The following is a 26,153-nucleotide window of genomic DNA, read 5'->3' as shown; positions in this document are numbered from 1 at the left end:
TTTTCCTGCAAACCTGGAGGACAACAATTGTTTTGCTAATCTTTCCTCGCCCATTCTGTTTAAGCGACCATACCGCCTGAGATTAGCTCTGCTAATGCCATCCTGGATGCTGATATGTCAAGTTCTTTACTAATATCTTCATTTTTAATATGATATTGCCATTGATGCTATCTGTTCATGCCACTAATCTTTCTCAGCACTCTCATATCTGTGGTCTCTAGTCTTTGGTCAAGTGTTTTACTTCTGACCCAGTTCTCAGATCCATAAGTTAAAACTGGTTTCAACACTGTCTTGTATACAACTAATTTAGTGTTCCGACTAATTTCTCTCTTATTCCATATGAATTTATTCAATTGACTTCCCACCATACCAGCTTTGCTGATTCTGTTGTCAATTTCCATATTTAATTTACCATCTTCACTAAAAATCGTGCCTAAGTAGCTGAATTGTTTTAGTTGTTCCACAGGTTCTCCATTCACAACGCAGTTGACATTTTCAACGATTCTACCTATTTTCTTTGTCTTTTCAATACTAACCTTCATACCATATCTATTACAACAGTCATTCAATTTAGTCAGGGAATCTTGCAGACGATGTTATATTTAGAAGTATAACATCGTCTGCATAAAGCAAAGAGCTGACATTAACATCTCCAATTTTGATATCAAAGTTAATACCACTTTCCTTCATAATATGATTCATATAGATAATGAATAACAGAGGGGGGATAATGTACATCCTTGTCTCACACCAGATTTAACATTAAACCACCTTCCTGTGCTTCTTTCAATCCTAACTGCTGATTTACAACTCAAATAAAGACTAAGTATTGCTTGATATATATTGCTCCATTGACTTCATAACTGTAGCATTTCGAATAGCTTCTCTCTTGGCACCTTGTTATATGCCTTTTCCAGATCTTCAAAACTTATATACAAATCTTTGCTATATTCCCATGATTTCTCAACTATTTGTCGTAAAGTGAAGATCTGATCCTGGCAGCCTCTATTTGGCCTGAATCCAGCTTGTTCTTCACCAAGCATTTCTTCCAGAATTCTTCTCAACAGTTTCTCAAGTATACTAGCATAAATCTTACCAGGAACACTCAGTAAGGAAATACCTTTGTAATTTTCACTTTCAGTTTTGTTTCCCTTTTTATATATGGGTACTATGAGAGCTCTACTCTAATCATCGGGAATTCATCCTTTTGTCCATGCCTTCTGAACTATGCAGTGCAGCCACTGCAAGACTTTTATGCCACCATACTTAAGCATTTTTGGTCGAATATCATCTACTCCTGCTGCCTATCCACATTTCAAGCCTTTGATGGCCTTTTCTACTTCAAGTATGGATATGTATTCCTGAGTATATGTTTGTTGAGTGATTTTTACCACTGCTATCACTGCTCATTTCATTTAGCAATTTTTCGAAGTAATTACTCCATATTTCAAGGATATCTTTTTCTCCCATTTTCATGTCACCTTTATCATCTCTAACTCCTTTTACAGCACACTTTCATCCATTTTTGAGCTTCTTCAACAACCTCCAAAATAGTTTGCCACTTCTTGATATTTATTTTCTATGTTCTTGCCAAAGTCTTCCCATGACTTTTGTTTAGCTAGTTTTACACAGTGTTTAGCTTTTACACAGTGTTTAGCTTTCTTACATTTGTCTCTCTATTCTCTAAGAGCACAAGTTGACTTATTTACCAGGAATTTTTCATATGATTTCTTCTTTTCCTTCACTGCCTCTTTTACTTTCTGTGTCCACCATGGAGCTCTGATTTTTCTATCCTTGCAGCCAACCTCACCACATACCTCTCTGGCTGAATCAATCAGGATTTTCTTCAAGGTTTGCCACTGAATCTCCAATGTTTGGTTCCTGTTCTCAAACTCTTTCATTTTTTTTCCCTTCAATAATCTTTGTGTATTTTAGTCTACAGTTCACATCTGAGAGCTGCTCAACTTTTATTCGCTTTAAAACTTTCTTACATGTTATTCTTTTCAATATAAAATTCAATTTTATCCTGCTCAAGACTAAATAGTGATCACTTCCAATTTCAAATCCTCTGTACACTCTGGATCTGCACCAGGGAGAAAACATCACTATCAACAATAACATAGTCAATAAGACTTTTCTTATTCCTTGCCTCTTCTCTCCATGTGAATTTGTGCACATTTTTACGTTGGAACATGGTGGTGTTACTAATAAACAGTCCATGTCATGAGCAGAAATCCAACAGGTATTTTCCATTATTATTCTTTATTAAAGTTATATAAATTCATTGCTTCCATAGCCTGTTACTAAGATCATTCCACAAAATTTAAATGCTAACAGTAACCGAGTAACTCTTAGGGCTGCTTTCTAAATGATATTTTATGTTTCCTAGCTATCTCATTAGACAGTCATCGATGCACCACTACAGGTCTACACCTGTAATATTGGGTTGGCAAATAAGTTCGTTCGGTTTATGCGTTAGTACAAGTTTACGCCACTTCACCTGTTACTATTATTGTATTTCAACGCTATTGCACAGTTGAAAGGCGACATTTCACATAACCTTTCAGTAAATTTTCATTCGGCCTACTTCAGTTGCGTGTGTGTAACATATTTTTAGAAATAGAAGGAAATAACGTACAATACAGGCTTATTTTGCTTTTTTTATTTCAAAAAAGCAAATGGGGATGGTTCCTTAACAGAACATTTATACCAAAAGTGGTTTGCCAAATTCTGTTCTGGAGATTTCGACATCAGTGATGCGCCCCATATAAGCGTTGAAAACCATTTACACAAGCTGGGATTTCAAAACTCGATGTTTCGGTGCCGCATGAATTGACTGAGGCCAATATGATTGCTTGCATATCCATCTGTGATTCACTGCAACGTCACCAAGAAAACGATGCCAAGAAATTTAAGCAGATGATTATGGGAGATGAAAAATGAGTCATGTACGATAACGTGGTATGTAAAAGTTCATGGGGGCACAAGAACAAACCACTGCAAACAACTTCGAAAGCAGGACTGCACCCAAAGAAGATCATCCTCTCTGTGTAGTGGGATTATAAAGGTGTTGTCCACTACGAGGTGTTACCATCAGGCAGAATGATTGATTCAACTGTCTATTGTTCACAGTTCACGCGACTGGCCCATGCAATTAGCACAAAATGTCCCGAATTGGTAAATCAGAAAGGAGTTGTCTTTCACCACAACGCCAGACCCCCACACATCGTTAACAACCTGGAGTAAATTGTTACGTCTTGACTGGGATGTTTTGCCGCATCCTCCATATTCACCGGACCTGGCACCTTCTGATTACCACTTATTCCGATCATTGCAGAATTCTTTGAACGGGATACCTTCGCTAATGAGGAAGCTGTCAAAAGACACCTGGATCAGTTTTTCACCAGTGTTAAATCTTGAACAAAAGGGATTTTAGTAATATAATACCTTTTATTCAGATTTTACAAGTATACTAAATCCTGCTAAAATACTTTTATATCAATGAATAAACTTGGTGTAATTGTAATAGAAATAATGTTTTTCTTTGAATTATGAATAATGTATTATAAATAGTTTTGCGTAAGAACAAAGGAGATTGTATTGTGTCTAAGTATGCCATAGTGAACAAAAAAATTCCAGACAGGATTAACAAGATTAAGTCATGACCTGAGGCTACTGTACACGTGCAGCGTGATATTACACGGGGGTAGCTCATCTAATTGCACCAATAGACGTGGGTGTCGGGTGCAGAAAATTACGGTACCCAGTGGACGATGACGTAAGCAAAAACGAAGGTCATCGGGACCGTATAAATAGCAGTTCGCTATGTTGAAACGGGGTCTTGTCTTTTCTTGGAGTACGAGTTCTAGTCAATCCGGTCCTGGGTCAGCAAGGAGATCCAAGGTCACGTGGGGTTAAGACCTGAAGTTACGATGTACGCTACAGCAGCGGAGTTTTGCTCACATTGTCAGAGATAATTTGTAATCGCCATCGGAGACCTGTGTTCCAGATAGAAAATTGGCAAGGGACCAATGTGACTGAGATAAGCTGTTTTAGAAGAAATTAGATGACGATTTTCCATGCCTCCAAGTTCCTGATGTCCGCTGATAATTAAGAAGGATCTCACAAGCCCCAGAAGAGGATAACCCAGTTCAATACTAAAGTGAAACGGGAACAGAAGGAGATGTCAAGGATCATTCAGAGAGGTACAGACTTCTGTTCAAGTAAGATCTTTTCATTGTTTAGCTAGAGAAAAAGATTGTGACGGTGATTTAATTAAGGGACTTGTTTTATAGTGATAATTGAGGACTTTAGGCCTTATGCTGATATTTGAAATATTTTGTTATATGTGAGAGAAGGTCTGGCTGAAATTTAAGGTGAAACATCGAGTATTTAATGTTATAGCTATTGTCTAAACCTGCAGAATGTTATGTAAAAATTGATCCGAGTTTTACTAAGTTTAATGAGAGAAAATTATGGACACATGGTCTTACTAGAATTGATTATGATGAACTAAATTGTAAACGTAATCATTAGTTGCGATTTGAAGCATAGAAGCTAATTTACTTAGAACTAAAAATTAACCCATTGTACAATTCATTGATGTTAAATAAATTGTTTCCTTGTTTAAAAAACTTGCCTGATTTCTATTTCTAATGCACTACTCATTAATTCGAATCTGTGTGAGCCTTAAAAATAGATATTGTCACGACTGCATAATAGAAAATTTAAGTTGATAGATTTACTTAGAATTGAGAGAGAAAAGTTCAGTGTGGTTTACTGTGTGTTATTCTCTGGAGGGAGATTCACCTCCCACCCACGAATTTGATGGCACAGCTAGAAACTAAATAAATTTTCCAAATTCGAGAATAAACACCAGTAGGTCAGACAAAGAGATTGGCTCCAGCCAGAGGCGATTTCTTTGTTCTGTAAGTTTTGCACACGTGAGCTTTATTATTTGCGGCCATAAGTCAGAAGTATAGTAAAGGTTAAGAAGAAAGGTTTAAATGGATAATTATAGTTTTTAGAAAGGCGCAGAAGATGAGATATAATTGTGAAGACATTTGATAGCATATTTAAAAATTAACAACAATTTAACACCAGTAAACCTTGGGAGTTTTATGAACGCGGCATAATGAAGTTGGTGGACAGATGGTAAGAGGTCATTGATAAAGAGGGTCAATATATAACGACTAGTATGTATTATATATATTAAATAAAATGCATTTCATTCCACTCTGAAAAACTGAATTAACTTATTTTCCAACCCAATACATAAGTATACTATGGCTGTATTATGAATTAGATAATCCATAAATTTTGCTCTGGAGACCAAACATGAAACTTTTTTCAAGCCATTTTCAGGACTTCGATAAGCAGCATAGTCAAACACTGGGTTATGAAATTCATCTATCCCATAAACTTTCACAAACATCCATTACCACAGTGGATTCTGAATCCACAGGCTGTTGAATGTAAATAGAGAGCAAATTACTATCCACTCAACTAATCAATATGACAAATGCAGAACGAAATCATAGGCTTTGGTGAAATTCAAATATGTCACATCACAAATAACATTACAACTTATTTCCCTTGTAACTTCTTCATAAAAATGAGTAACTCAGGAGCTGGTCAAAAAAAAAGGTTAGAAAAAGTTGTTGTTCGCCTTCTTGTTGGGTGACTAGAATTGAATCTTAAACAGTATCTTTAGACAGCCTGGTGCCATGGAAGCAAATGCCATTTCCACAGCTCAACAGGCACAACATAATATTCATATTGTAGATTCATCAGATGGAGAATTATACACCACTTAGTCTATATTCTGCAAGAGAAAGAAGGTTTTCCATTCCTGGAAACTGTCTTTAACCCTGTATAAACTGTAACAAAACTCACTTTTTAGAACATCAGGTGGTGTTCGATGGCAGGTTTGTGAAAGAAGGCTCCCAGTTCAGATAATTTTTTTGATTAATTAATCGTGGATAATAATTGCATGTTTATCTGCAAGTTGTGGTAGAAGTTGTATACTTGCAGTGTTTGTAGTGTGTGGGCTTGTTTGTTCGAGTTCATTTATAAAATTGTTAAACTTAGAGCAAGGTATATTAACTGGTATCAAAAGCAAGATGACAGCAGCTTTCTCTGTACAACAGTTAAATTTTGATTTTAATCATTTTATGAAATGTGAAGTGTGCTATATGCATTCATTGGATTATGCTGATAAATTATGAATTTTTAAGGTAGATGGAAGGAGAGTGTGTATGTGTGTGAAGTGTGATTTGAATGTGGACTTCATAGGCAGTAACGTATTGGTGACTGAAGGTGATAGTAGTGAGAATGGAATGAGAAAAATGAGTGTTTGTTTGATTAATAAAAAAAAAGCAGTGAATGAGTAGTAAAACAGTTACGAAACAACTGATGGTAGCATAAATGACATAAGTGATACAGCATAGCAAAAGTCAGGAGTAGTGAATGTAGTGTAAATGTGGTAAATGGCACGACAGAGTGTAGCAAGACAAAAGATGATGAGAAAGATGATGGATTGGTAGAACAAATGAGGAATGGTAAAGAAAACAGCATAAAAGATGTAAGTGAAGATATAAGTAAAGAATTGGTAAGGCTGAGAAATGAATTAAGGCATGTTCAGAACGAGAGAAGAGATCGGCAGTTGGAAGTGTAAGGAAGGCGGCAGATGAGTCAGAAGAAAGGTATCAGTGGAATGGTGTAAAATAGTATACTGTTATTATACTATTTTATATCTCAGATAAAATAGTATATCTGAGAAAGCAATAATAGGAAGACTAAGGATATGGAGAGGAGAGGAAACACAGAGGAGTTGACTGTGCTGGTTGGAACAAATGGCTTGCAACTGTGAATGAGGTAGCACATGATTTGTGATTGTTGCTAGAGACAGTGAAGCGAAAGAGTGTGAGAATTTTGAGTGTATTACCAAGGCATGACAGTAGAGAACTGATGAGAAGAGCAATGATCGTTAATGCCATGATAGCTAGAATGTGCAGGGAGAGAAGACGTGAGTTTGTTGACATGTGGGAAATTTGAAGGTAGGAGAGCCGTTTGCTATAAATGGCCTGCATTTGAGTGAGAGTAGTAGTAGTGTAAAGTTGGGTAGATTGTTAATGAGAGCAGGAGAGTGTGTGGCCAGTCAAGGAAATGAAAAGTAAACACTGGGACTGTGAGTATAAGATGCTAAAATTGGTGTGAGATAAGGGACAAAGGAAGACAAGGTAGGGATGCAAGGATGGCCTCAATAGGAATAACAGAGTCAATGATACTTGTATACCAATGCAAAGGGCATTAGGAATAAGGGCACAGAGTTTGCAGCCTTAATACAGTGAGTCCATAAATTCATTGGCGTCAGTGAGACATGGTTAACAGAGGATGATATGCTCGTGGGAATAGAATATGAAGGTTATAGCACTCTTTGAAACAATAAAAAAGATACAAGAAAGTGAGGTACTGATTTCAGTGCAGTTATATCCTCTCAATGTGGAACTTGAAGAAAACGATGATAATGGCTTTGAGTCAATTTGGTGTGAGGTTTGCACAAATTTTAGATATTTAACAGAATGTTGCTATAGGCTGCAGGGAATGCAGAGGAATTTGATTCTAAAATGTTCAAATAAATGAGACTGGTGAGTTACAGGAGGATGACAATAATGAGTGAACTATGAAAGTATTGATTGAAAGCCAGAAATATCATATGCAAGTAAGAAGATCAAACTTCTTGAGCTACTCAGAGACAGTTATCTCGTGCAATATGAAACAACACACGGGATTCAAGTGTTAGATTTAACAATACCATTTCATACAGTGATGACAGAAGATGTCAACATGACACCACCAATTGGGGAAAGTGATCATAGAACAAGATGTGTGGAATTACAGAGCAGGGAACTATAATAAATTAAGGAAACAGATTGGTGATGTGCAGTGGCTTGATCAGTTGAAAGGGAGAGAAATCAGTAATGCCTGGGATTTGGTCTGGAATCAATTACTTATGGCAATGTGATTGTAATCCTAAGGTTCAAAGGATGTAGGAGTGAAATGTATGAATCATGAATTATGCATGAACTTCTGAGAAAGAGAATATTATGGAGGAGATATAAAGAACAGTGTACCCATCAACAGCATGAGGAGTATAAGGTGCAAGTTAGGAAGGTGATAAGTGTAGTCAGGAGAGAGAAATTGGCATATGAAAAGGGACTGGCTGCAGCAGTAAAGCAAAACCCTAGAGAATTCTATAGTTATGTTAACAGTAGAAAAAAACACATAGCTGAAGAAAGGGTGAATATGGAAGACTGACTTTAATTGCTGAAAATGAAACACACGTCACATCTGCTGAAGATATGGTGGAAATGTTCAAATTAACATTTCGTTAGTGTTATCAACATGCATGGGGTTAAGAGTAATGTTCAATAGCAATAGCAAAAAAGGACAGAAAACTGACAATTCGAGAATGGGAAATGCTTAGAATATTAAGTAACCCTGATGTTAATAAGGCAGTGGGATTGGATGGCATATCACCACATATATTAAGGGAATGTACAAAAGAGCTGGCAATGCATGTAGCTTGGTTGTTCAACAGAAGTCTGGCAACAGGAACAGTTCAGAAGAGTGGAAAGAAGGAAAAACAGTGGCATTGCATAAAGGAGAATCCAAGTCAGTAGTGTCGAACTAAAGGTTAGTGTGTATATCAAGTGTAGTGGTGAAGGTGTTGAGGACGCTAAAGGCTAGTTAGAGACAATACAAACCTGGATTGACGAGAATGGAAATCTTTCCAGAGAGCAGCATGGATTTGTTAAAGGGAGGTCATGCTTTAGTAACCTGGCTACATTTTATAATAGAGTGCCTAGCGTACTGGACAAGGGAAATGCTTATATAGTGATTTTGCTCAATCATTTAATCGAGTATTACATGATAAGCTGCTGTTGAAACTGGGAAGGATACTGATGGACAGTCAACTCATTTGGTAGCTTAGTTACAAGGCTAGTTGACTAATAGAAGCCAACAAGTAGTGTATGGAGGTGCAGTGTCCCATAAAAAGAAGATGACAAATCACAGGTTCTGTTCTGGAAGCACTGTAAACACTGCCAGCAATGTGTGTGTGTATGCTGCTAACCTTCAAAGCATCACCTATGTAGCAATCTCAATGACACTATCAAGTCATTACAAACTGGCAGTCTGACTAAATATGCAAGCATTATCAGGCATTGGATGATATGGTTACCAATAATACCTAAAAAGGTATGTAGTATCTTCTCTGTTTTGTAATTTCGTTTTACCATTTGTTATATATAAGCTGTTTATTTTTTTTCACTCTGCATGAACATAGTTTAATAATTTCTGATTAAGTAAGATGTGTGAAGTACTGTTTGCTCTAGGTGATATCTGCAAAACCAGAACAATCATGAAATGGGCAATCTTCAAATTTTAGTATAAACAGACAAATATTATATAATAATTCACATAACCTATTAAACATGTGATTCATAAAATAGTAGTTATGTTTATATTTTCAAACTTATTCAAAATATGAATGGCTAACCATCACTCACCATAGTGAGGTAACGTTGTTGTAGCAACATATGGTAAAGACCATGGCTGCCATTCACTATCCTCACTATTGCAATAAGAAACACGGAATGAATATGGATCATTTGCACGCAAGTCACGCATATGAAAACTGCATTCAGGTCCTTTGTAGACATCATCAAAAGAAGTTGTAAGTTGTGGATTTTTATGGACATCTCCATGGCAACCCTGAAGTCGGTACAGTTGAATCTCCTGGCATCCATCATCTTCTTCAGCCTGGTACACGAAGGTTTATTTACTGCACATTACAAAATAATGAAAAATCAAAATAGCAACTACTTGAAATTAATTTCACATTACCAATTGCTTACCTCCGTCCATGTAATTACAAGCCCTCCAGGCCTCTCTTCCACTCCTATAATTTTTACATGGCTAAAAGCTGAAACTTTGCCATGAGCTTCTGCTGCAACATTTAACTGAGAAAGAAAGTTACTACCAAAGTGAACAGAGATATTGGGAACACGGGTGACATCTGGAACTTCTGGTATACTAAAATAAAGGCACACTTTAAATTTCCATTTACAGTAATTCATTTATCTATTGAATCATCAAAAATACTACATTTTTGTCATCAATAAAATATGAAACATGAAGACATCCATTTCAGGAATACAGAAAATCCAATACTTTTATCCTAAAATTATCAGAAAAATGTCACCAATAATAACTGGAATAATTGTTATACATTAGATTAGCACAGAATTATGTGCACTTGCTCTCTAACATATAAACTGCAGAATCTTTCAGCTGATTAATGTTTCTTTAATCAGTAAGCTATAGTTAACTTCAACTAGTTCTAGATGGATTTTGGAAGTTCTAACTATATCAATCTATACCTATCACAGATTATTAGACATGTATTCACAAGAATAAATATTTTTAAAATTGCAAGAAATTGATGAGCCATCATCAGCGTGCCAACATAATCACAAGGTGAAGCTAGAACAAAGAATGTCACCTAAATATGCACTACCATACAGTGGTTACAAAATAAAATGAGACCATATTAAAGTTAAAATTAAAACGATTTGAAATACAAAAATTAAATAAAATGATTGAATGTCGCAGCATTATATTTTTATGATGGGCCACTTTCTGGCCAAAATATTTGTAATAATAAAAATTCTTCCTTATTCTTACGAATATGTGTAATAATTTATGTTATGTCACAAATACATTAAAAACTCATTATTATCCTTAGAATCTTTTCCTTTCCATTTTTGCATAAAATTCTTGTTCATTTTCTGTTCTATTTAAATAAATATGAATTTTTTTTTTTTTTTTTTTTAATTAGTTTGGCTTAAATATTCTTGAATATTAAGGCCCTTTCTTCATTTTTAATACTGTTCTGCCATTAATGCCATAATTTTCCACTTTCCCAGTTTCCCTCAAAATCCTCACTTCTAATCTTTGATCAATGTTTTTATTTCTAACTCAAACCTACGTGTTAAAATTAGTTTAAACAGCAAGTACAGGTATCCCTTGATATATGTGGCTTTGATTAGTGCACAAAAAATTGTGACCATAAACTTGATATATGCAGGTTCAAATTTGATTAGTGCGGCCCAAAAAGTTTGAAAATAAGTGAAGCGTTAGACTTGGTCAATGAAACCAATCAGATCATGTGGTACGAGTCGTGCTCCAACATTAGTAACTCACTCTCAGTGCTTCAATTTATCAGCAGAGCATGGTGCGTACAGACGTATATATGTGTATGTATTACAGTGTACGCTTACGGCCTATCTGCATATCACGTAATTTTCAAATTATGTAAAGCATTACCCTTCGTAACCATGGCCTCGGAAAAGTGTAATAAACAAAAACTTATCACTTTGGATACTAAAATTGACATTATTAAAAGGTTTGATAATGGAGAAAACAAAGCAAACATCGGAAGAGCTCTAGGATTTGGTGAATCAACTATACGAGCCATTTTAAATAAAGCGATTGAGTACTGCAAACAAGGCAAAGTGGCATCTGCATCTTTGAGTATACAATGTACTGAGAACAGAAGCCCATTAATGATCAAAATGGAAGATTTACTATTTCTTTGGCTAGAAGATTGTAATCAGAAGGTTATTCCCATTGACAGCAATAATCTTAGGCTCAAGGCTTTAAGCCTTTTTTCTACACTTAAAGAAAACAAATAAAGATGTGACTGCAACATTTTCTGCAAGCAAAGAGTGGTTAGAAAATTTCAAATCTCGATCCAGGAAATTGTAAAATTAACAGCCGAAGCAGCAAGTGCTGATAAAGATGTTGCAGGCAGATATCCAGTTGAATTAAAGAAAATAATCGAAAAAAATGGGTACAACGATCGTCAAATATTCAACGTAGACGAAACTAGCTTGTTTTGGAAGAAAATGCCAACAAAAACATTTTTAGCAAAGAAAAGAACGAACCACACCTGGTTATAAAGCATCCAAAGATCGCTTAACACTTTTACTTGGAGGTAATGCTGAAGGTGATTTTAAATTAAAGTCAATGCTAATTTATCGAACAATGAACCCAAGGGATTTTAAAGGCTGTAACAAACAATCCCTTCCAGTAATATGGGACTCAAATAAAAAGGCATGGCTTACCAAACAGTTGTTTGAAGAATGGTTCACTTCGCATTTTTGTCCTGCAGTTGAAAAATACTGCAATGAAAATAATTTAACGTTCAAAGTTATTTTAGTATTGGATAATGCCCCTGGATATCCCACCTCACTTAATGATTTAAATAGTAATGTGCAGGTTGTATTTTTACCACTGAATACGACATCTTTGATACAGTCTATGGACCACAGAGCGGCATTCAAGGCTTACTATATTAGAAGAACTTTCGCCCAGGCAATTCAAGCTACAACTGGAGACGATCCAATCACTCTAGAGAAATTTTGGAAAAAATACGATATTAAACAAGCAGTTATAAACATTCACGAGTCTTGGAAAGAAGTGACAGCAAACTGTATGAGAGCAGCCTGGAAGAATCTTTTGCCTGAATCTGCAAATAATTTTGGTAGTTCTATTAATCCCGTCAACAAAGTTATCGATATTATTGTTTTGATTGGAAGTGCTCTTGGCTTTGAGAATATCGATTCAGAAAATATTCGGAAATTATTTGAATCACATTCGAAAGACCTGAGTAACGAAGATCTTCTTAGAATCTAACATCAACAGGCATACAAAGAGGAAGAAAAAAAGGAAACTGAAGAAATGGAAGATGTATCTAAAGAAATCACTATCAAAGAACTTGAATTGTTTAGGACAACTGAGAAGGCAAAAGAACTTATACTAGAGATAGATCCAAATGTAGAGAGAAGCATGAATTAGTCACGGTTTAGATAAACAAATTGATTGTTATTACAAAATCATGGAGGAGAAAAAAAGCTACCAATGTTCAATTTACGTTAGATAACTTTTTTTTTTATAAAAAAAATAAATATTTAGATAAGCTTTTATGTAACAAATATGTATAAATAAAATACATAAATACATGTCACCTTAAAAAATAAATGATGTTTAAATTTTTATATTTTGCAGGATTAATTATAATTATTCCCATTAATTCTTAACATTGAATAATGTGATTTTGATATTTTGAATATATGCGGCGTCCATCAAGGATTAATTAACCTCATATATCAAGGGATATATGACAAGGTGCCAAGAGAGAAGCTATTCAATACGCTGCAGTTATATGGTGTCAATGGGGCATTATATCAAGCAATACTTAGTCTTTATTTGAGTTGTGAGTCAGCAGTTAGAATTGAAGGAAGTACAGGAAGATGGTTTAATGTTAAATCTGGTGTGAGACAAGGATGTACATTATCCCCTCTGTTATTCATTATCTATATGGATCACATTATGAAGGAATGTGGTATTAAACCTGATATCAAAATTGGAGATGTTAATGTCAGCTCTTTGCTTTATGCGGATGATGTTATACTTCTAAATAAATCCGCTTCAAGTCTGCAAGATTCTTTGACTAAATTGAATAGCTGTTGTAATAGATATGGTATGAAGGTCAGCAATAAAAAGACAAAGACAATGAAAATAGGCAGAATCATTGAAAATGTCAACTGTGTTGTGAATGGAGAACCTGTGGAACAAGTAAAACATTTCAGCTACTTAGGCACAATTTTTACTGAAGATGGTAAACTAAATATAGAAATAGACAACAGAATCAGCAAAGCTGGTATCGTGGGAAGTCAATTGAATAAATTCATATGGAATAAGAAAGAAATTAGTCGGAACACTAAATTAGCTGTATACAAGACTGTGTTCAAACCAATTTTAACTTATGGATCTGAGAGCTGGGTCAGAAGTAAAACACTTGACCAAAGACTAGAGTCCGCAGATATGAGAGTCCTGAGAAAGATTAGAGGCATGAACAGATGGCATCAATGGCAATATCATATTAAAAATGAGGATATCAGGAAAGAACTTGACATTGTCAGCATCCAGGAATGCGTTAGCAGAGCTAATCTCAGGTGGTATGGTCACTTAAATAGAATGGGAGAGGAAAGATTAGCAAAACAAGTGTTCTCTGCCAGGTTGGCAGGAAAACGACCCAGAGGAAGACCAAGATATAGGTGGATTGATACGGTACAAAGTGCCTTAGACGATAGAAATATAAGATCTGATAATGTTGGAGTCTTGACAAGTAACAGACTGATTTGGAGGAAAATTGTAGATAGGAAGTTAGTAATGATGTAATTTTTTCATGTAGTACTGTCATATCCTGTACACCCCTTGAGGGTACATGGCAGGAATTTGATGATGATGATGATCAACGGATACCTGTATATTGCTAGTTTATCATTTCAGATTATTTGTCTATGTATGCATATAAAATGTATTCAACTAGCTCTCGGTCACTCTTATTTGATGGACTTTATTCCAACATAAATGTGTATGACAATCAAATCACCAAGGATATTTATACATTTGTCTCACCTACCAGTGCAGTGAGCCATCTATCCTGCAAGGAAAAAAATCTATTAAAGAACAAACCAAATACAAGCCTGTTTCTATGATGCTTGCTTTATATACTTATGCCAAGTAGCAATGAATTCCTGCTAACACAACACCTTCCTTGTTCAAAAATCAGATCATGTTATGCACCTCTTTATATGACTGTTTCCAGTCGTCTCACTGATGTTATCTCTGTTGCATGATAAAAGAAAATGCAAATACTGCTTAACCTACCATTCAACTTGTTATTTCCCCTTGCAAGGTATGTGTTTTAACCTATCATACACATAACCATATGCATGATAGGTCAAAATGCAGTCAAATGGATGATATGACGTGTACATTTTGGTAATGGAAAAGATCTAGATTCAAATCTTGCCAATGTGCAAGGAACTTCATCTTGGAATAAAAGGACTTTTTTTTTTCTTTTTTTTTAAACTAAATATATGGAGAGGAAGGGATTCCCCTCCCAGGTAACTTTGGATTTTCAACTTATAGACTGACAAACTGGTCTAAGGACATAGTGATCAGATAAGTGTGACATAATAGGTGACCTGAATTCAAAGAGTTGTTCTGTGTAGTCTGGAATACCTAGCATTTATACCAGGGGGATGCCTAGGTATGACGAATTAGAAATGCTGAAACTCATTAGGGATTAGAATATCAGAGGCCTGATCTAGGGATAGAAGGGTGAAAGAGAATGGGCACCTGAATTTTGTAATAAGAAAATGAGATAAAGTGACTAGATAATTAAACAGGTTACTAAAACACTTGTGTTTTGGTAACCTTTCAGGTCTCTATACTTAGATTGGCCTCAAAGTACTCTCCTGTAAGATGACCAACCAATCTCTATCACAAGCTGTTACCTTATTTTTTGAAACCTGCTCAATCTCATATTTAATTTGCCCTCCCTGCAAAATTATATTTCATATAATTTTGCAGGGAGGGCAATATAATTTTGCATATAACAATATTTATATATAATTTTTATTTTTCTTGTTTAGTAGTTGGTTAAAATATTTCAGATTAGTGCTAATGATGGTGCATTGACTTCAAAATCGACATGTGTTTATCCAAAGAATGAGGCTCAAATATATAAAAAATGAAACTATTTATTGTAAACATAAATATATACAATAGATAAAATTACGTATATTTAATAATCTCTCTCTCTCTCTCTTTCACAGAAGATCTGTCATTCATATTCTCTATAGAATTGCAATCAGTAAATTTTAATATTCTATATATCTAACTCTTAAATTCTGATTAAATATAGAGGATAACTGCCTGACCATTCTAGAATTAGAACAGCCAGGCAGTTCTTTGTTTCTTTTGACTATACAGAAATTTCCTGTGCTTTTCATCATCTGTTTCTTTTTTTAAAGTTTCTACTTACATAGTCATTCATCCTGTCTCACCTTTGAAATTCCTACTCTCACAATAAAAGAAGGTGAAGATCTCACTTGACTAATATACTTGCATGTATCTTGAAGTAAGCAAGCTTCCTTAAACACATCTTTGCTTCACTTTTCTGAAGTAGGCAAGATAATTGCTATGACAATAGGAGCACATTTAACTGAGCAGTTGTAAGGACACTTCCAATCAAAAGAACTTTACAGCAGATTCCATTTTGCTCCATGGAATATATTTCTTGCCTCTCATTAAGCACATAATATTCTCACTAATATATGAAGGCTTGATACATTATACTGTCCTTATACTGTCATTATACTGTGAAGTTCCTCACTGAAGAGTATATAGAGATGCATTTAAAAATGCTCTTCTGAGATCACAGAACTTAACTCAGTAGCTTTTTTTTTCTTTCTTTACAGATCTTCCCTTTTTGTATAATTGGTTGCTTGCTAGTATTTCCATCACCCCCAGTGAAAGCTCACTATTAACTCACTACTAACATGAATGCCCTCTACTGAAATTCAAAGCAAAACTCTAGTGACAAAACAGCTGCCATTATTACAGCACTTGTCGTAATAGTGTATAGCATAAGAACACTACTACAAACATACAATAATATACGTGCAATGTTATTTCTATGTAAATCACTAAGGATTACAAAATACAATGAGCAAATTTACAACTTATATATATATATATATATATATATATATATATATATATATATATATATATATATATATATATATATATATATATATATATAAAATCAATTTCCTTTGTTATGCCATGGCAGTATCTAGTGATACTAACATATACAATTGTACTATTAAATACAAATTTAAAAAAAAAAAAAAAATGCACACTATCACATAACAAAACTTATTCCTATTTAGGAAATTTATATTTAGTACATATGATAATGATAAAAAACAAACATATGATTATGGGAGATTTTTACAGTAGTATATAATGGGCAAGCCAGGAGTTTACATTCTTTTGAATAACTGCAGACTAAATTTCCTTGGTTTCTAGAGGCTAGAAGAAACTATTCCACAAGACAGAGGAAGGAATGATGAATGAAGAGAATGCTACATTGAGAACTGACTGTATTTACTCAAACCTGTAGAGACTAAAGAGAAATGGATTATTATAATGAATTTCTTTGAATGCAGCATTATACCTATGGAGACTCTGGGCAAGACTTTTCAGCAATATGTTATAGTGAGAGATACTGTGATAGTGGCATTTGCTATAGTGAGAGATGACTATACTACAACCTACTGGTTTGGACAAAATTACAGATGAAGCAACCAAGGTCATTATATCATGACTTAAATGCACATTATCTTGCTGAAAAGTCTTTATAACACACTAGCAAAAGCTATATAGCACAGAGGAAATAATTCAATTCAACACTTCCTATTTTTGCGCTCACTTTACCATCACTTTTCTTTCTTACGTTCCAATTGAGAATACATTCTTATATCCAATTTAACATTAAACTAATTTCTTGTAAATCTTTCAACTAACTAGCAACTTGCAACCTAAGTACAGTCAACTCTCACTATAGCAAATACCATTATAATAAATTCACTAGAGCAAATTTTCCACTACAAACTATTCCTATGTCCTTCTACTGTATAAAATACATACCATTCCATATATTGTTTCTTTTGCACCATACAGTGTTATGTATTTTTATTGTTTTTTTTTTTGTTTTTTCCCCTTCTTTCCTCTTGGCAACTTATGGTACAGAAAAATAAAACACAGACTACAGGGAAAACAGAAATTGCAGCTCATGCTCTTGAACTGAAACATATCCCCCAAATCGACAAGGCCATAATCATAGACAAACAAGACAATGAAACAATGCTTAGAATATCCGAAACTATTGCCATAAAATGCGATGAAAATTCAATCAACGTCCACCACCCCTACCTAATTTCTGAATGTTGGACTATCCAGAACTTACAAATTAAGCCACGCCTCCAGCCATTTAGCAACAACAAACACCCTTATTTGGCAGATTCGACTTCCAGTCTTGACATAGCCCTACACTCATTCCGAAAATGTTCAGATGATGGTCAGTCAACCGAAACAGTCCACACCCCGTTAACGCTCTCCCCTGCCCCAGTTTCCCCATAAGTACACCCTCTCCTTCCCCCCCCCCCCAATATGTGCCCCTAAACACAATAGCATATATATATATATATATATATATCTCATCTTCCTTATACCCTCTTTTACCTTGCGGTGTCGAGAGTCCATTGATCATTGGACCTCACTCCGTTTACAGGATAAGGTGGTCAGCCTTATGCCTCGGTGTATCCTATGGCCTGTAGTGTTGAGTTCTCAAGGCCAGTTTGCCTGCTTTGCGGGATGAAAAACCCCAGAATAAACTGACTGGGAAAAAACCCTGCTGTCCATGCCCAAGACTGGCTAACTTGGCCATGGCTGAGGAAGATCCTTCAGCTCCTCACGTCACATACATATACACACACACACACACACACACACACACACATTAATTTGGGAAAAATAAATTTGGAAACCCGGGTTTCCAAATATATATATATTATTAACACAAAACCCGGGTTTCCAAATTTATTTTTCCCATGTCAAAACACACCCCCCATGCTCTCCAAAACACCCTCTTGGTATGTGAAAAATAAAGAAACATGACCATAACAAGATATCTTTAATGAATACAAACTAAGAAGGTGAGAGCAGAAAAAAAAGTAATTACTGAGTGATCACAATGACAAGATGTTTTATCCACATAGAGATAATACACTGATTAATATGATGGGAAGAAATGTAAGAATGGAGATGAACTGGAGCTGCTCAGAATATTGCAAAATATTATTATTAGACCTCCAGGGAGTTGAGGATTCATTGAGGCCATACATCATCCAACCAAGCTGTCATATCTTCTCTTAAACTCATTCACACTCATTACTTCAACAGGCAAACTGTTCCACTTGCTCACCATTCTGTAAGGGAAAAATTTAGCTCTTGCCCCTTTCTTAACTGCACACAAACTTAACTTCCACAGATTCCACCTTGTCCACTCCTCACCTACCATATAATGAAAAATTTTATCAACTGATATTCTATAAACACCCTATCAAAAGTTTATATATTCCTATCATATTGTCCCTCTTCCTACTGTCCGCAAATGTCTGCAGCCTACATACTCTGAATGTGTCTCCATAATCTACATGTAATAATCCTAATATCATCTTTGAACTCTTCTTTGTAGTCTTTCCACAGCTTCTTTATTCCTTTGGAACCCAAGAAAAAATCTGCACAGAAGACTGGGTGCAGTCGTATCAAGGCCTTGCAAAGAGGCAAAATGACTTCCATATCCTTACATGTTAGTGTTTGTTTCAACACTGCAATTATCCTGCGAGTTGTATTTGCAATTTTTGTTATGTAATCTCCAACCTTCAAATCTCTATCCACCATAACTCCAAGATCACTAGCCTCGTAAGTTACTCCAAGGCTAATCACATCAATATAATATGGCAATGGAAATCTCATCATGCCAATGTGCATAACTTTACACTTACTAACATTGAATTAATAGTCATTTTCATTGCCCACATGTACAGCCTATTCAAATCACCCTGTAAATGCTCAGTAGCATATGACTACATTGCCTCTCTTTGCACCATCAACAAACAAATTGATTCCCTGTCAAGGCCCTTTTTCAATATCCTTTTATTGATCCTATGCATGAGAGGTCAAAAGCCCTATAAGCACATCAAGTACAATGTATGGGGGTGAAGATGAGGACTGAGATAAATGTTTACTGATGTTTTTATTTATTTATTTTATTATTATTTGAAGAGCTGCAGGAGAAAGTTTGGGAATAATTCACGAAGAAGGTTGTTCCAGAGGTCAGAGAACAGAGCTGGATAGAATAAAAGAGGAAGAGAAGAACTCTAGACAGAATCAATGATTTTAAGGGAAGTTTTAGGTGCACCACCAAACATATGAGCAGTATTCTAAGCATGAGCAGATTTGGGATTTGCATATAGTTAAGAATTGGTTGGATCTTGAATGAAAGATGTTTTCAATGCTGAGAAGGCTATTAATGTGTTTATGCCAGGAGAAATTGGAAGTAAACATTAGTCCAAGCAGACAGATCTGATCTTGTCTGGTGATTTGTGTATTACCGAGGGTAAGTGTAGGTGAGATCAGATCTCTTTTGCAAGAGAAAAAAGGTAAGACTGTGTTTTGGTGGCATTGAAAATGAGAAGGTTTTCTTCGCCCCACTGAAGGATAGTATGTATATGATCTTGTAACCTGGGATGCCAGAGTACTGCATAGTTTGTCAAATGAATAAGATGACTTGAGAGTACTATCATCTAAAGAGCTGTGGATAAGATCAGTAGTGATAGTGAATAAGTCATTTATGTACAGGAGAACGAGCAGATGATAGGATAGAGCCTTGAGGTATTCCAGCACTGGTGGTGAAGCTCAAAGAGAGGGAGACAAGAGAAAGCTAGCTACCCAATTACAGAGGGTGGCATAGAAACCAAAAATTGACAATTTGTTTAGCTTACCTCAGTGCCACACACACACACACACACACACACACAGTCAAATGCTTTTGTTCAGTGGTGGGTGATGTAAGCTACAAGGTCATCTGTGAATCCTGAATGGCAGAATTCTTCCTGGTGGTTGTTGAGTAATTGGTGGGCCTCTAAGGAGTGAAGGAGTTGGCTATTGATGAATTTATCGTTTATTTTGGAAGACAGAGGTGATGCCAATTGGTTTCTAGTTTGAGGCAGACTTCTATCAGCATTTTTGTAATAGGATATGAGATTTCTTCCATTCACTGAAATAAATACCAGTTATGTATATAATAGAATGTAGAGACTATGTAGGATGGGTGTGAGTTCTGGGACACAATGTTTGAGAATAATTGGAGAAATGCCAGAAGACTTTAGTGTCAAAGTTATTTAGTAGTTTTCCAATGTCTTTTTGCTGAAAAATTAAGGGACGCATTTGGATTCTGTTATGATAGGAGGTAATCTCCCTTGTCATCTATGCAGGAGTTCAATGAAAAAAGTGATTCCAGGAAGTCAGCTTTATCTTTGGGAGGAAGTAACATTAATACCATTAGAATGGTATCACTCCCACCTTCCCCTCTCTGTCTCGGAGAGGTGGGGGGGGGGGGGGCAAATAAGCAGAAGTTGTGTCCAATGGCCTTAGCAAGGGACTAGAAGGCACAGCCTCCATTTGGATAAGAAGCAAATCTTCTGCTACTGGTCTTTATAAAGTATAATTTGGATCTGCTGATGACTGATCTGCATATGTACTGTCCTTTGAAGCAGAGCATGAAGCTAGAGTTCTTGATGTGAGCCACATGCAGCAAGCTGAATTTTTTTTCTTACAACTGCTTTGATATACTTTTGGTTGAACCAAGGCTATGGAAAGTGGATGAGGATTACGAGTTGAATGGGGAAATGAAGACCATCATGCCAATGAGGATAATTTCTGTGATTTATTTGCAGCAGGTATTAGGGTCAGATGAGTGGAATAGTTAGACCAGAGAAAGGAAAAGTAAAAATTCCAGAGGTCATTCCAAATGGCTTCTTTATGGTGCAAGAGTAGTTGGAGAGGGGCATTCTGTGCGAGAGAGAGAGAGAACTTGTACAAGATTATGGTCTGAGTTACCCAGGTGACCTCTATGGTGTATCTAGAAGGAGAACTGGTCAAAAAGAGATCAAGAGTATTTGGAGGTGAAGAGGGTTATCAGGAATTTGAGTAGGTAGATGTACGATTTGTGTTAGGTCATTATTTATAGCAAAGATTTCTGTTTCTCATCCGACTTGATTGGTGGTGTTGAAAAAGGGAAGCCAGTTGGAATTGTGCACAGTGAAATGGCCCAGGAAGATTACCTCACTATTTCAATAGCTGGATTACATATGGTGAAGTTTCATGGAAAGGAATGTAAAGAGGTCTGAGTGGTTATCAGTGCCTGGACACCAGTAATTGCAACAAATAAAAACCTTGAATCAGAGCAGGTCAAAAGCAGGGGATTCTAAATTAGCCATTCTCTGGTGGGCTATGTTGTATATCGCAAGAGCACAGGTGTCAACCTCATGGCAAAAAGAGTTATGAAGTGGGTAGTTCGGACATTGGAGGTGGACAATAGTAGTAGATGCAATCTGAGTTTTTTTTTTTTTTGTGAGGAATAAGATGTCTGGTAGACTGAAGGTGATGGTAAATGTCATTTAACTTTGTGTTAATGCCATGGATGTTAGTAAAGGGGATGTGGTGAAAGTGAGTTTTTAAAGAAGAGATTCTGGCTTAGTTTGTATGTTGTAACTTTTTTTTTGATGCAATTAGTTTATGAGGGAGATTCACTTTTGTTGCAGTATCACTGTCATTGTTTGCAAGTCTTCATAAGTTTAATTATAATTAGATGGAAGCATATAGTGATGGCGTGTAGCAACAGAAGATGCTCTTGGACATAACATCCATTACAGAGAGAAATCAGTCTCTGTGTCAAGACGTGATCCCAACAGTGCCCCCACATACCACTACTAGGACTCCCTCTCCAGGCATGATCTGGCAGCTGGATTATGCATCAGTTGAAGAGGAAGCCTCTTGACTCATTACTGACAGGTTTAGGTCCATGGCACTAACTGGTGACCAGCCCACAGCACTACCATTTTAACTGATGTACTCTCGAAATGGAGCAGGTTATGTGTTTCTAAGTATATTTCTCATGGCCCTGAAGGGTATCATTCATACTGCACAGATGAGAAGGAAGGGGGAAAACCAGAATCCCTACTCTGACACCAAATATGGCATATGCCACTTCAGACCTCAAATAAAGTAGATGATATTATTTCACCACATGATGGTCGTCTAGTTCAGTGCCTCCCAAACTTCTGGATGTAAAGGTCCCCTTTGGAAAAATTAAAATATGTCACGCCCCCCCCCATTGAAAAAAAATCATAATAAAGGCATATATTATTATAATATTTATATTCAATACAATTTATATTCAAGGCTTTGTGCTTCTTATCAAGACCTTTGAAATTTGTGCTTCTTATCAATACCTTTGAAATGAAACTTATGAATAAGCATATATTTACTAATATTCATTAAGCAAAATTTGTGAAACAACACCAACGTGTGATTTTTTTCGCACATTAGTGTTGGTTCACAAATTTGTGCAATCATCAAAATATAATGTGCGATCATTAAAATATAAAAAATAACAAAAAATAAATAATAAAATGTAAATATGTTTCTTTTAATCCAATTACGTGGATATTGAATCCAACATTATTTCAAAGCCGAATAGAGAAACTACAAGAGTTTCATGCTGAATATAGAAATGATAAAAGTTTCTGCAGATCCAAGTGTAAGCGAACCCTTCATGACAGAGGTAACTCGTAGTAAAGGTGGAGTAAGCTCTGCCCGTCATGAAAGGTTCACTTACCGCTTGGATCTGCCGAAACTTTTATAGTTTTTATATTCAGCACGAAACTCTTGTAGCTTCTCTATTCGGCTTTGAAATAATGTTGGATTCAATATCCACTTAATTTGAATAATTTTGCATCGCTGGAGTGAAGCCTTTTGCCTCTGTTTTTTTTTTTCAGTGTTTCTTTTAAGATTAAAAAAAAAACAACTACTTAGTCTTAAAACATTTTAAATTTGTTTTCATTATTTCATAGGCCTCACTCAACAAAACTTACGGCCCACAGTTTGGGAATCGCTGGTCTAGTTGACATTTCCTCTGACTAGAACGGTATCCCTTTGTGCAGGAATATTAACTGGCTTTGCCAGAGCCTCTTTTATGGAAACAGGCCACACCATAGGAATGTAGAGGTGACTTAACAGGGTGAGGCTGTTATATTACACATCCCGACTCATTAGTGGCCCAAACAATGGCCCAAGGACTGAACCCTGGAATACACTATTACTACTACTTCTTAAACTTGACAGATTCACTTCCCCCACACACACTCTTCAATATACTACTCTCTGATACCTGTCCAGTGGCCACTCACTTATCAAAGCCAACATTTACATTCCAATCTCATATTCTCCAGTTTATGCAACAGCCTTTCATGTGGTATCCTATCAAAGCCTTAGCAAAGTGCAACAGTATCACAGCATATCCATTCCCTTTATCAAAACCTGCCATAACATAAAATATGAGCAAGCTCAGACATGACCTCCCTTTAATAAACCCATGCTGTTCCTTGGAAAGTATAGCTTCTTTGTCCATCCATTTCTATATATGAATTCTTACTTACTTCTCTAAAATCTTCACCATCATTCCAGAGATACTGATAGGTCAATAGACACATCAGTCTTTGCACCACCTTTGTGTAATCCTATTTTCCCAGTAAATGGGATTATCATACATTCTTTCCATTCCTGTGAGATCTTTCCTGAAGTAAGACTAAAATTATGCAAACATGTCAAGGGCCTAATCTTAATGAGAGTACAACAATAGGATTAAACGGGTTCTCCCATATACTACAATGCTGATTCTCTTATTTTATTTATTAATTTATTTTTAAAGTGTGAGATAATCAGCAGAAACTATGACTGGGTCTCTTTGAAATCTCAGTATTGACAGGATCCCAAGGAGTGGACCTAAGGAAGCTTCAAGACACCATGACAAATTATAAATACCAGTTAGTATCTCAGGAGTAGTAGTTAAGATACCAGAAAAGTTAGTTAAGACCAGAATTCAAAAATAGTTGGTCAGGAATATATTTTATTAATGAAGGGAGAGTCTTTGTGAAAGGGGAGGGGAGGCTATAGAAATTTATTCACTGTCTATAATGAAGAAAGTAAAATGGATAAAGTAAATAGTTACATCATGATACTGAACTTTGAAAGATATCATTAATTAGGACAGACATTACTAGTGACAAAGACAAATGGGCTATGTCTGTGACAAATGGCCAGTGATTTGTCACAGAGTACACAGAACTCTGCATGCTGTTTAATTTGCATGTTCATGCTGCTGGAGATAACTTTGATGAATGGGAAGGGTATTCAGTTCTGTGCTGATGAACACTAGTAAATAAAGGTAACACAGAAATCCTGCAGGAAGCCTTGAAGAGCCTGACACTGAGTAATGGATAAAGGTTACTAGTTCAATATTCAATGTCTGGATTGAGGAATTTGCAAGATGTATATCATGTAGATTTGGACTACACTGCAAGAAACCAAAATGAAATTCAATACGTGAAATTCAGGAAACATACTGTGAAAGTGCGCAAAAAAGCACAAAAAGATAGGCATGTGATCAGAGGATCATTTACTAGTAGGACATATAAAAACATGTGTTTCTCTTTATATGGTCTTAATATGAATGCATCTGGACTATGCTGCTCATATTTGATCAAATGGGCTTTGTAAAAAGAAAGTGGTGGAGAAAATTTTGAGAAAGGTAAGCAAGATACAGTACAGAAACAGTTTTCTTGCTTCATTCTTCTTGTCAGAGAAGACATAGCTGGCCTGGTTGGCATATTTGCTCTCCAGCCAAAAGGCTGTAGGTTCGAGTCCTGCCGTGGGCATGGATGTTTGTGATTGTCTGTGAAAATACTAGTGATGGTGGTGGGTGGTAGATGGTGTTGGTGTAGCTGTAGTTGGTGGATTGAGTGGTGGAATCCAAAGCGTCATCAAGGCATCCTCCCTTGATGAGTCTTTGGACTCCCTGGACATATTGCATAAATAATAATGATAATAAAATGAAATGTGAACAATAACATTGAATTGGACTGCAAAATTTGGTTGATAAATTAGAAAAGAGAATACAAAAGAAATTTCATATCCTCTTTTTATATATCTTATATATTTTTATATGCACTTAAAAGGATTTTCTAAGACAGATGTAGATAAGTTTCAATACATGTAGTATTGAAACTTATCAATGCAAGGCGGGAGAAGAGAGAACACGGGGAGTCATCCCTGACAGTGGTTAGCAGGGATTAAAAGAGTAGATTTTTTTTTTTTTTTTTTGCTCAGAGTGGGAAATGAATGGAATGGGTTGATTGAGGGACTAGTGAGTGCAATATCAATAAAACAAGTTTAAGAAGAACTACAATAGGCATTGTGACTAATCCAACAATGAGTTGGAATTCCATAAATATTCAGATAATTCTAAATTCTACCAAATT

General features: G+C 35.8%; 1 protein-coding gene across 1 annotated transcript in view; it reads right to left on the bottom strand.

Moving 5' to 3' along the window:
• LOC150095047 (cytokine receptor-like factor 3) overlaps positions 1-26,153 on the bottom strand; it is an 87,784-nt gene that overhangs the window by 28,453 nt on the left and 33,178 nt on the right. The window contains exons 5-6 of the mRNA XM_090411472.1: positions 9,921-10,098; positions 9,573-9,825 (exon numbers count right to left, since the gene is read on the bottom strand). Coding sequence (XP_090267598.1) covers positions 9,573-9,825; positions 9,921-10,098 — 431 coding nt within the window. The remainder of the gene's footprint in view (positions 1-9,572; positions 9,826-9,920; positions 10,099-26,153) is intronic.

Source organism: Typopeltis vanoorti, chromosome 21 (genome assembly GCF_054136105.1).
Source record: "Typopeltis vanoorti isolate ZY-2024b chromosome 21, IOZ_Tvanoo_1.0, whole genome shotgun sequence".
Classification (NCBI taxonomy): domain Eukaryota; kingdom Metazoa; phylum Arthropoda; class Arachnida; order Uropygi; family Thelyphonidae; genus Typopeltis; species Typopeltis vanoorti.
The sequence above is the reverse complement of the archived record's forward strand: the minus strand, read 5'-3'. Positions and strand labels throughout refer to the sequence as shown.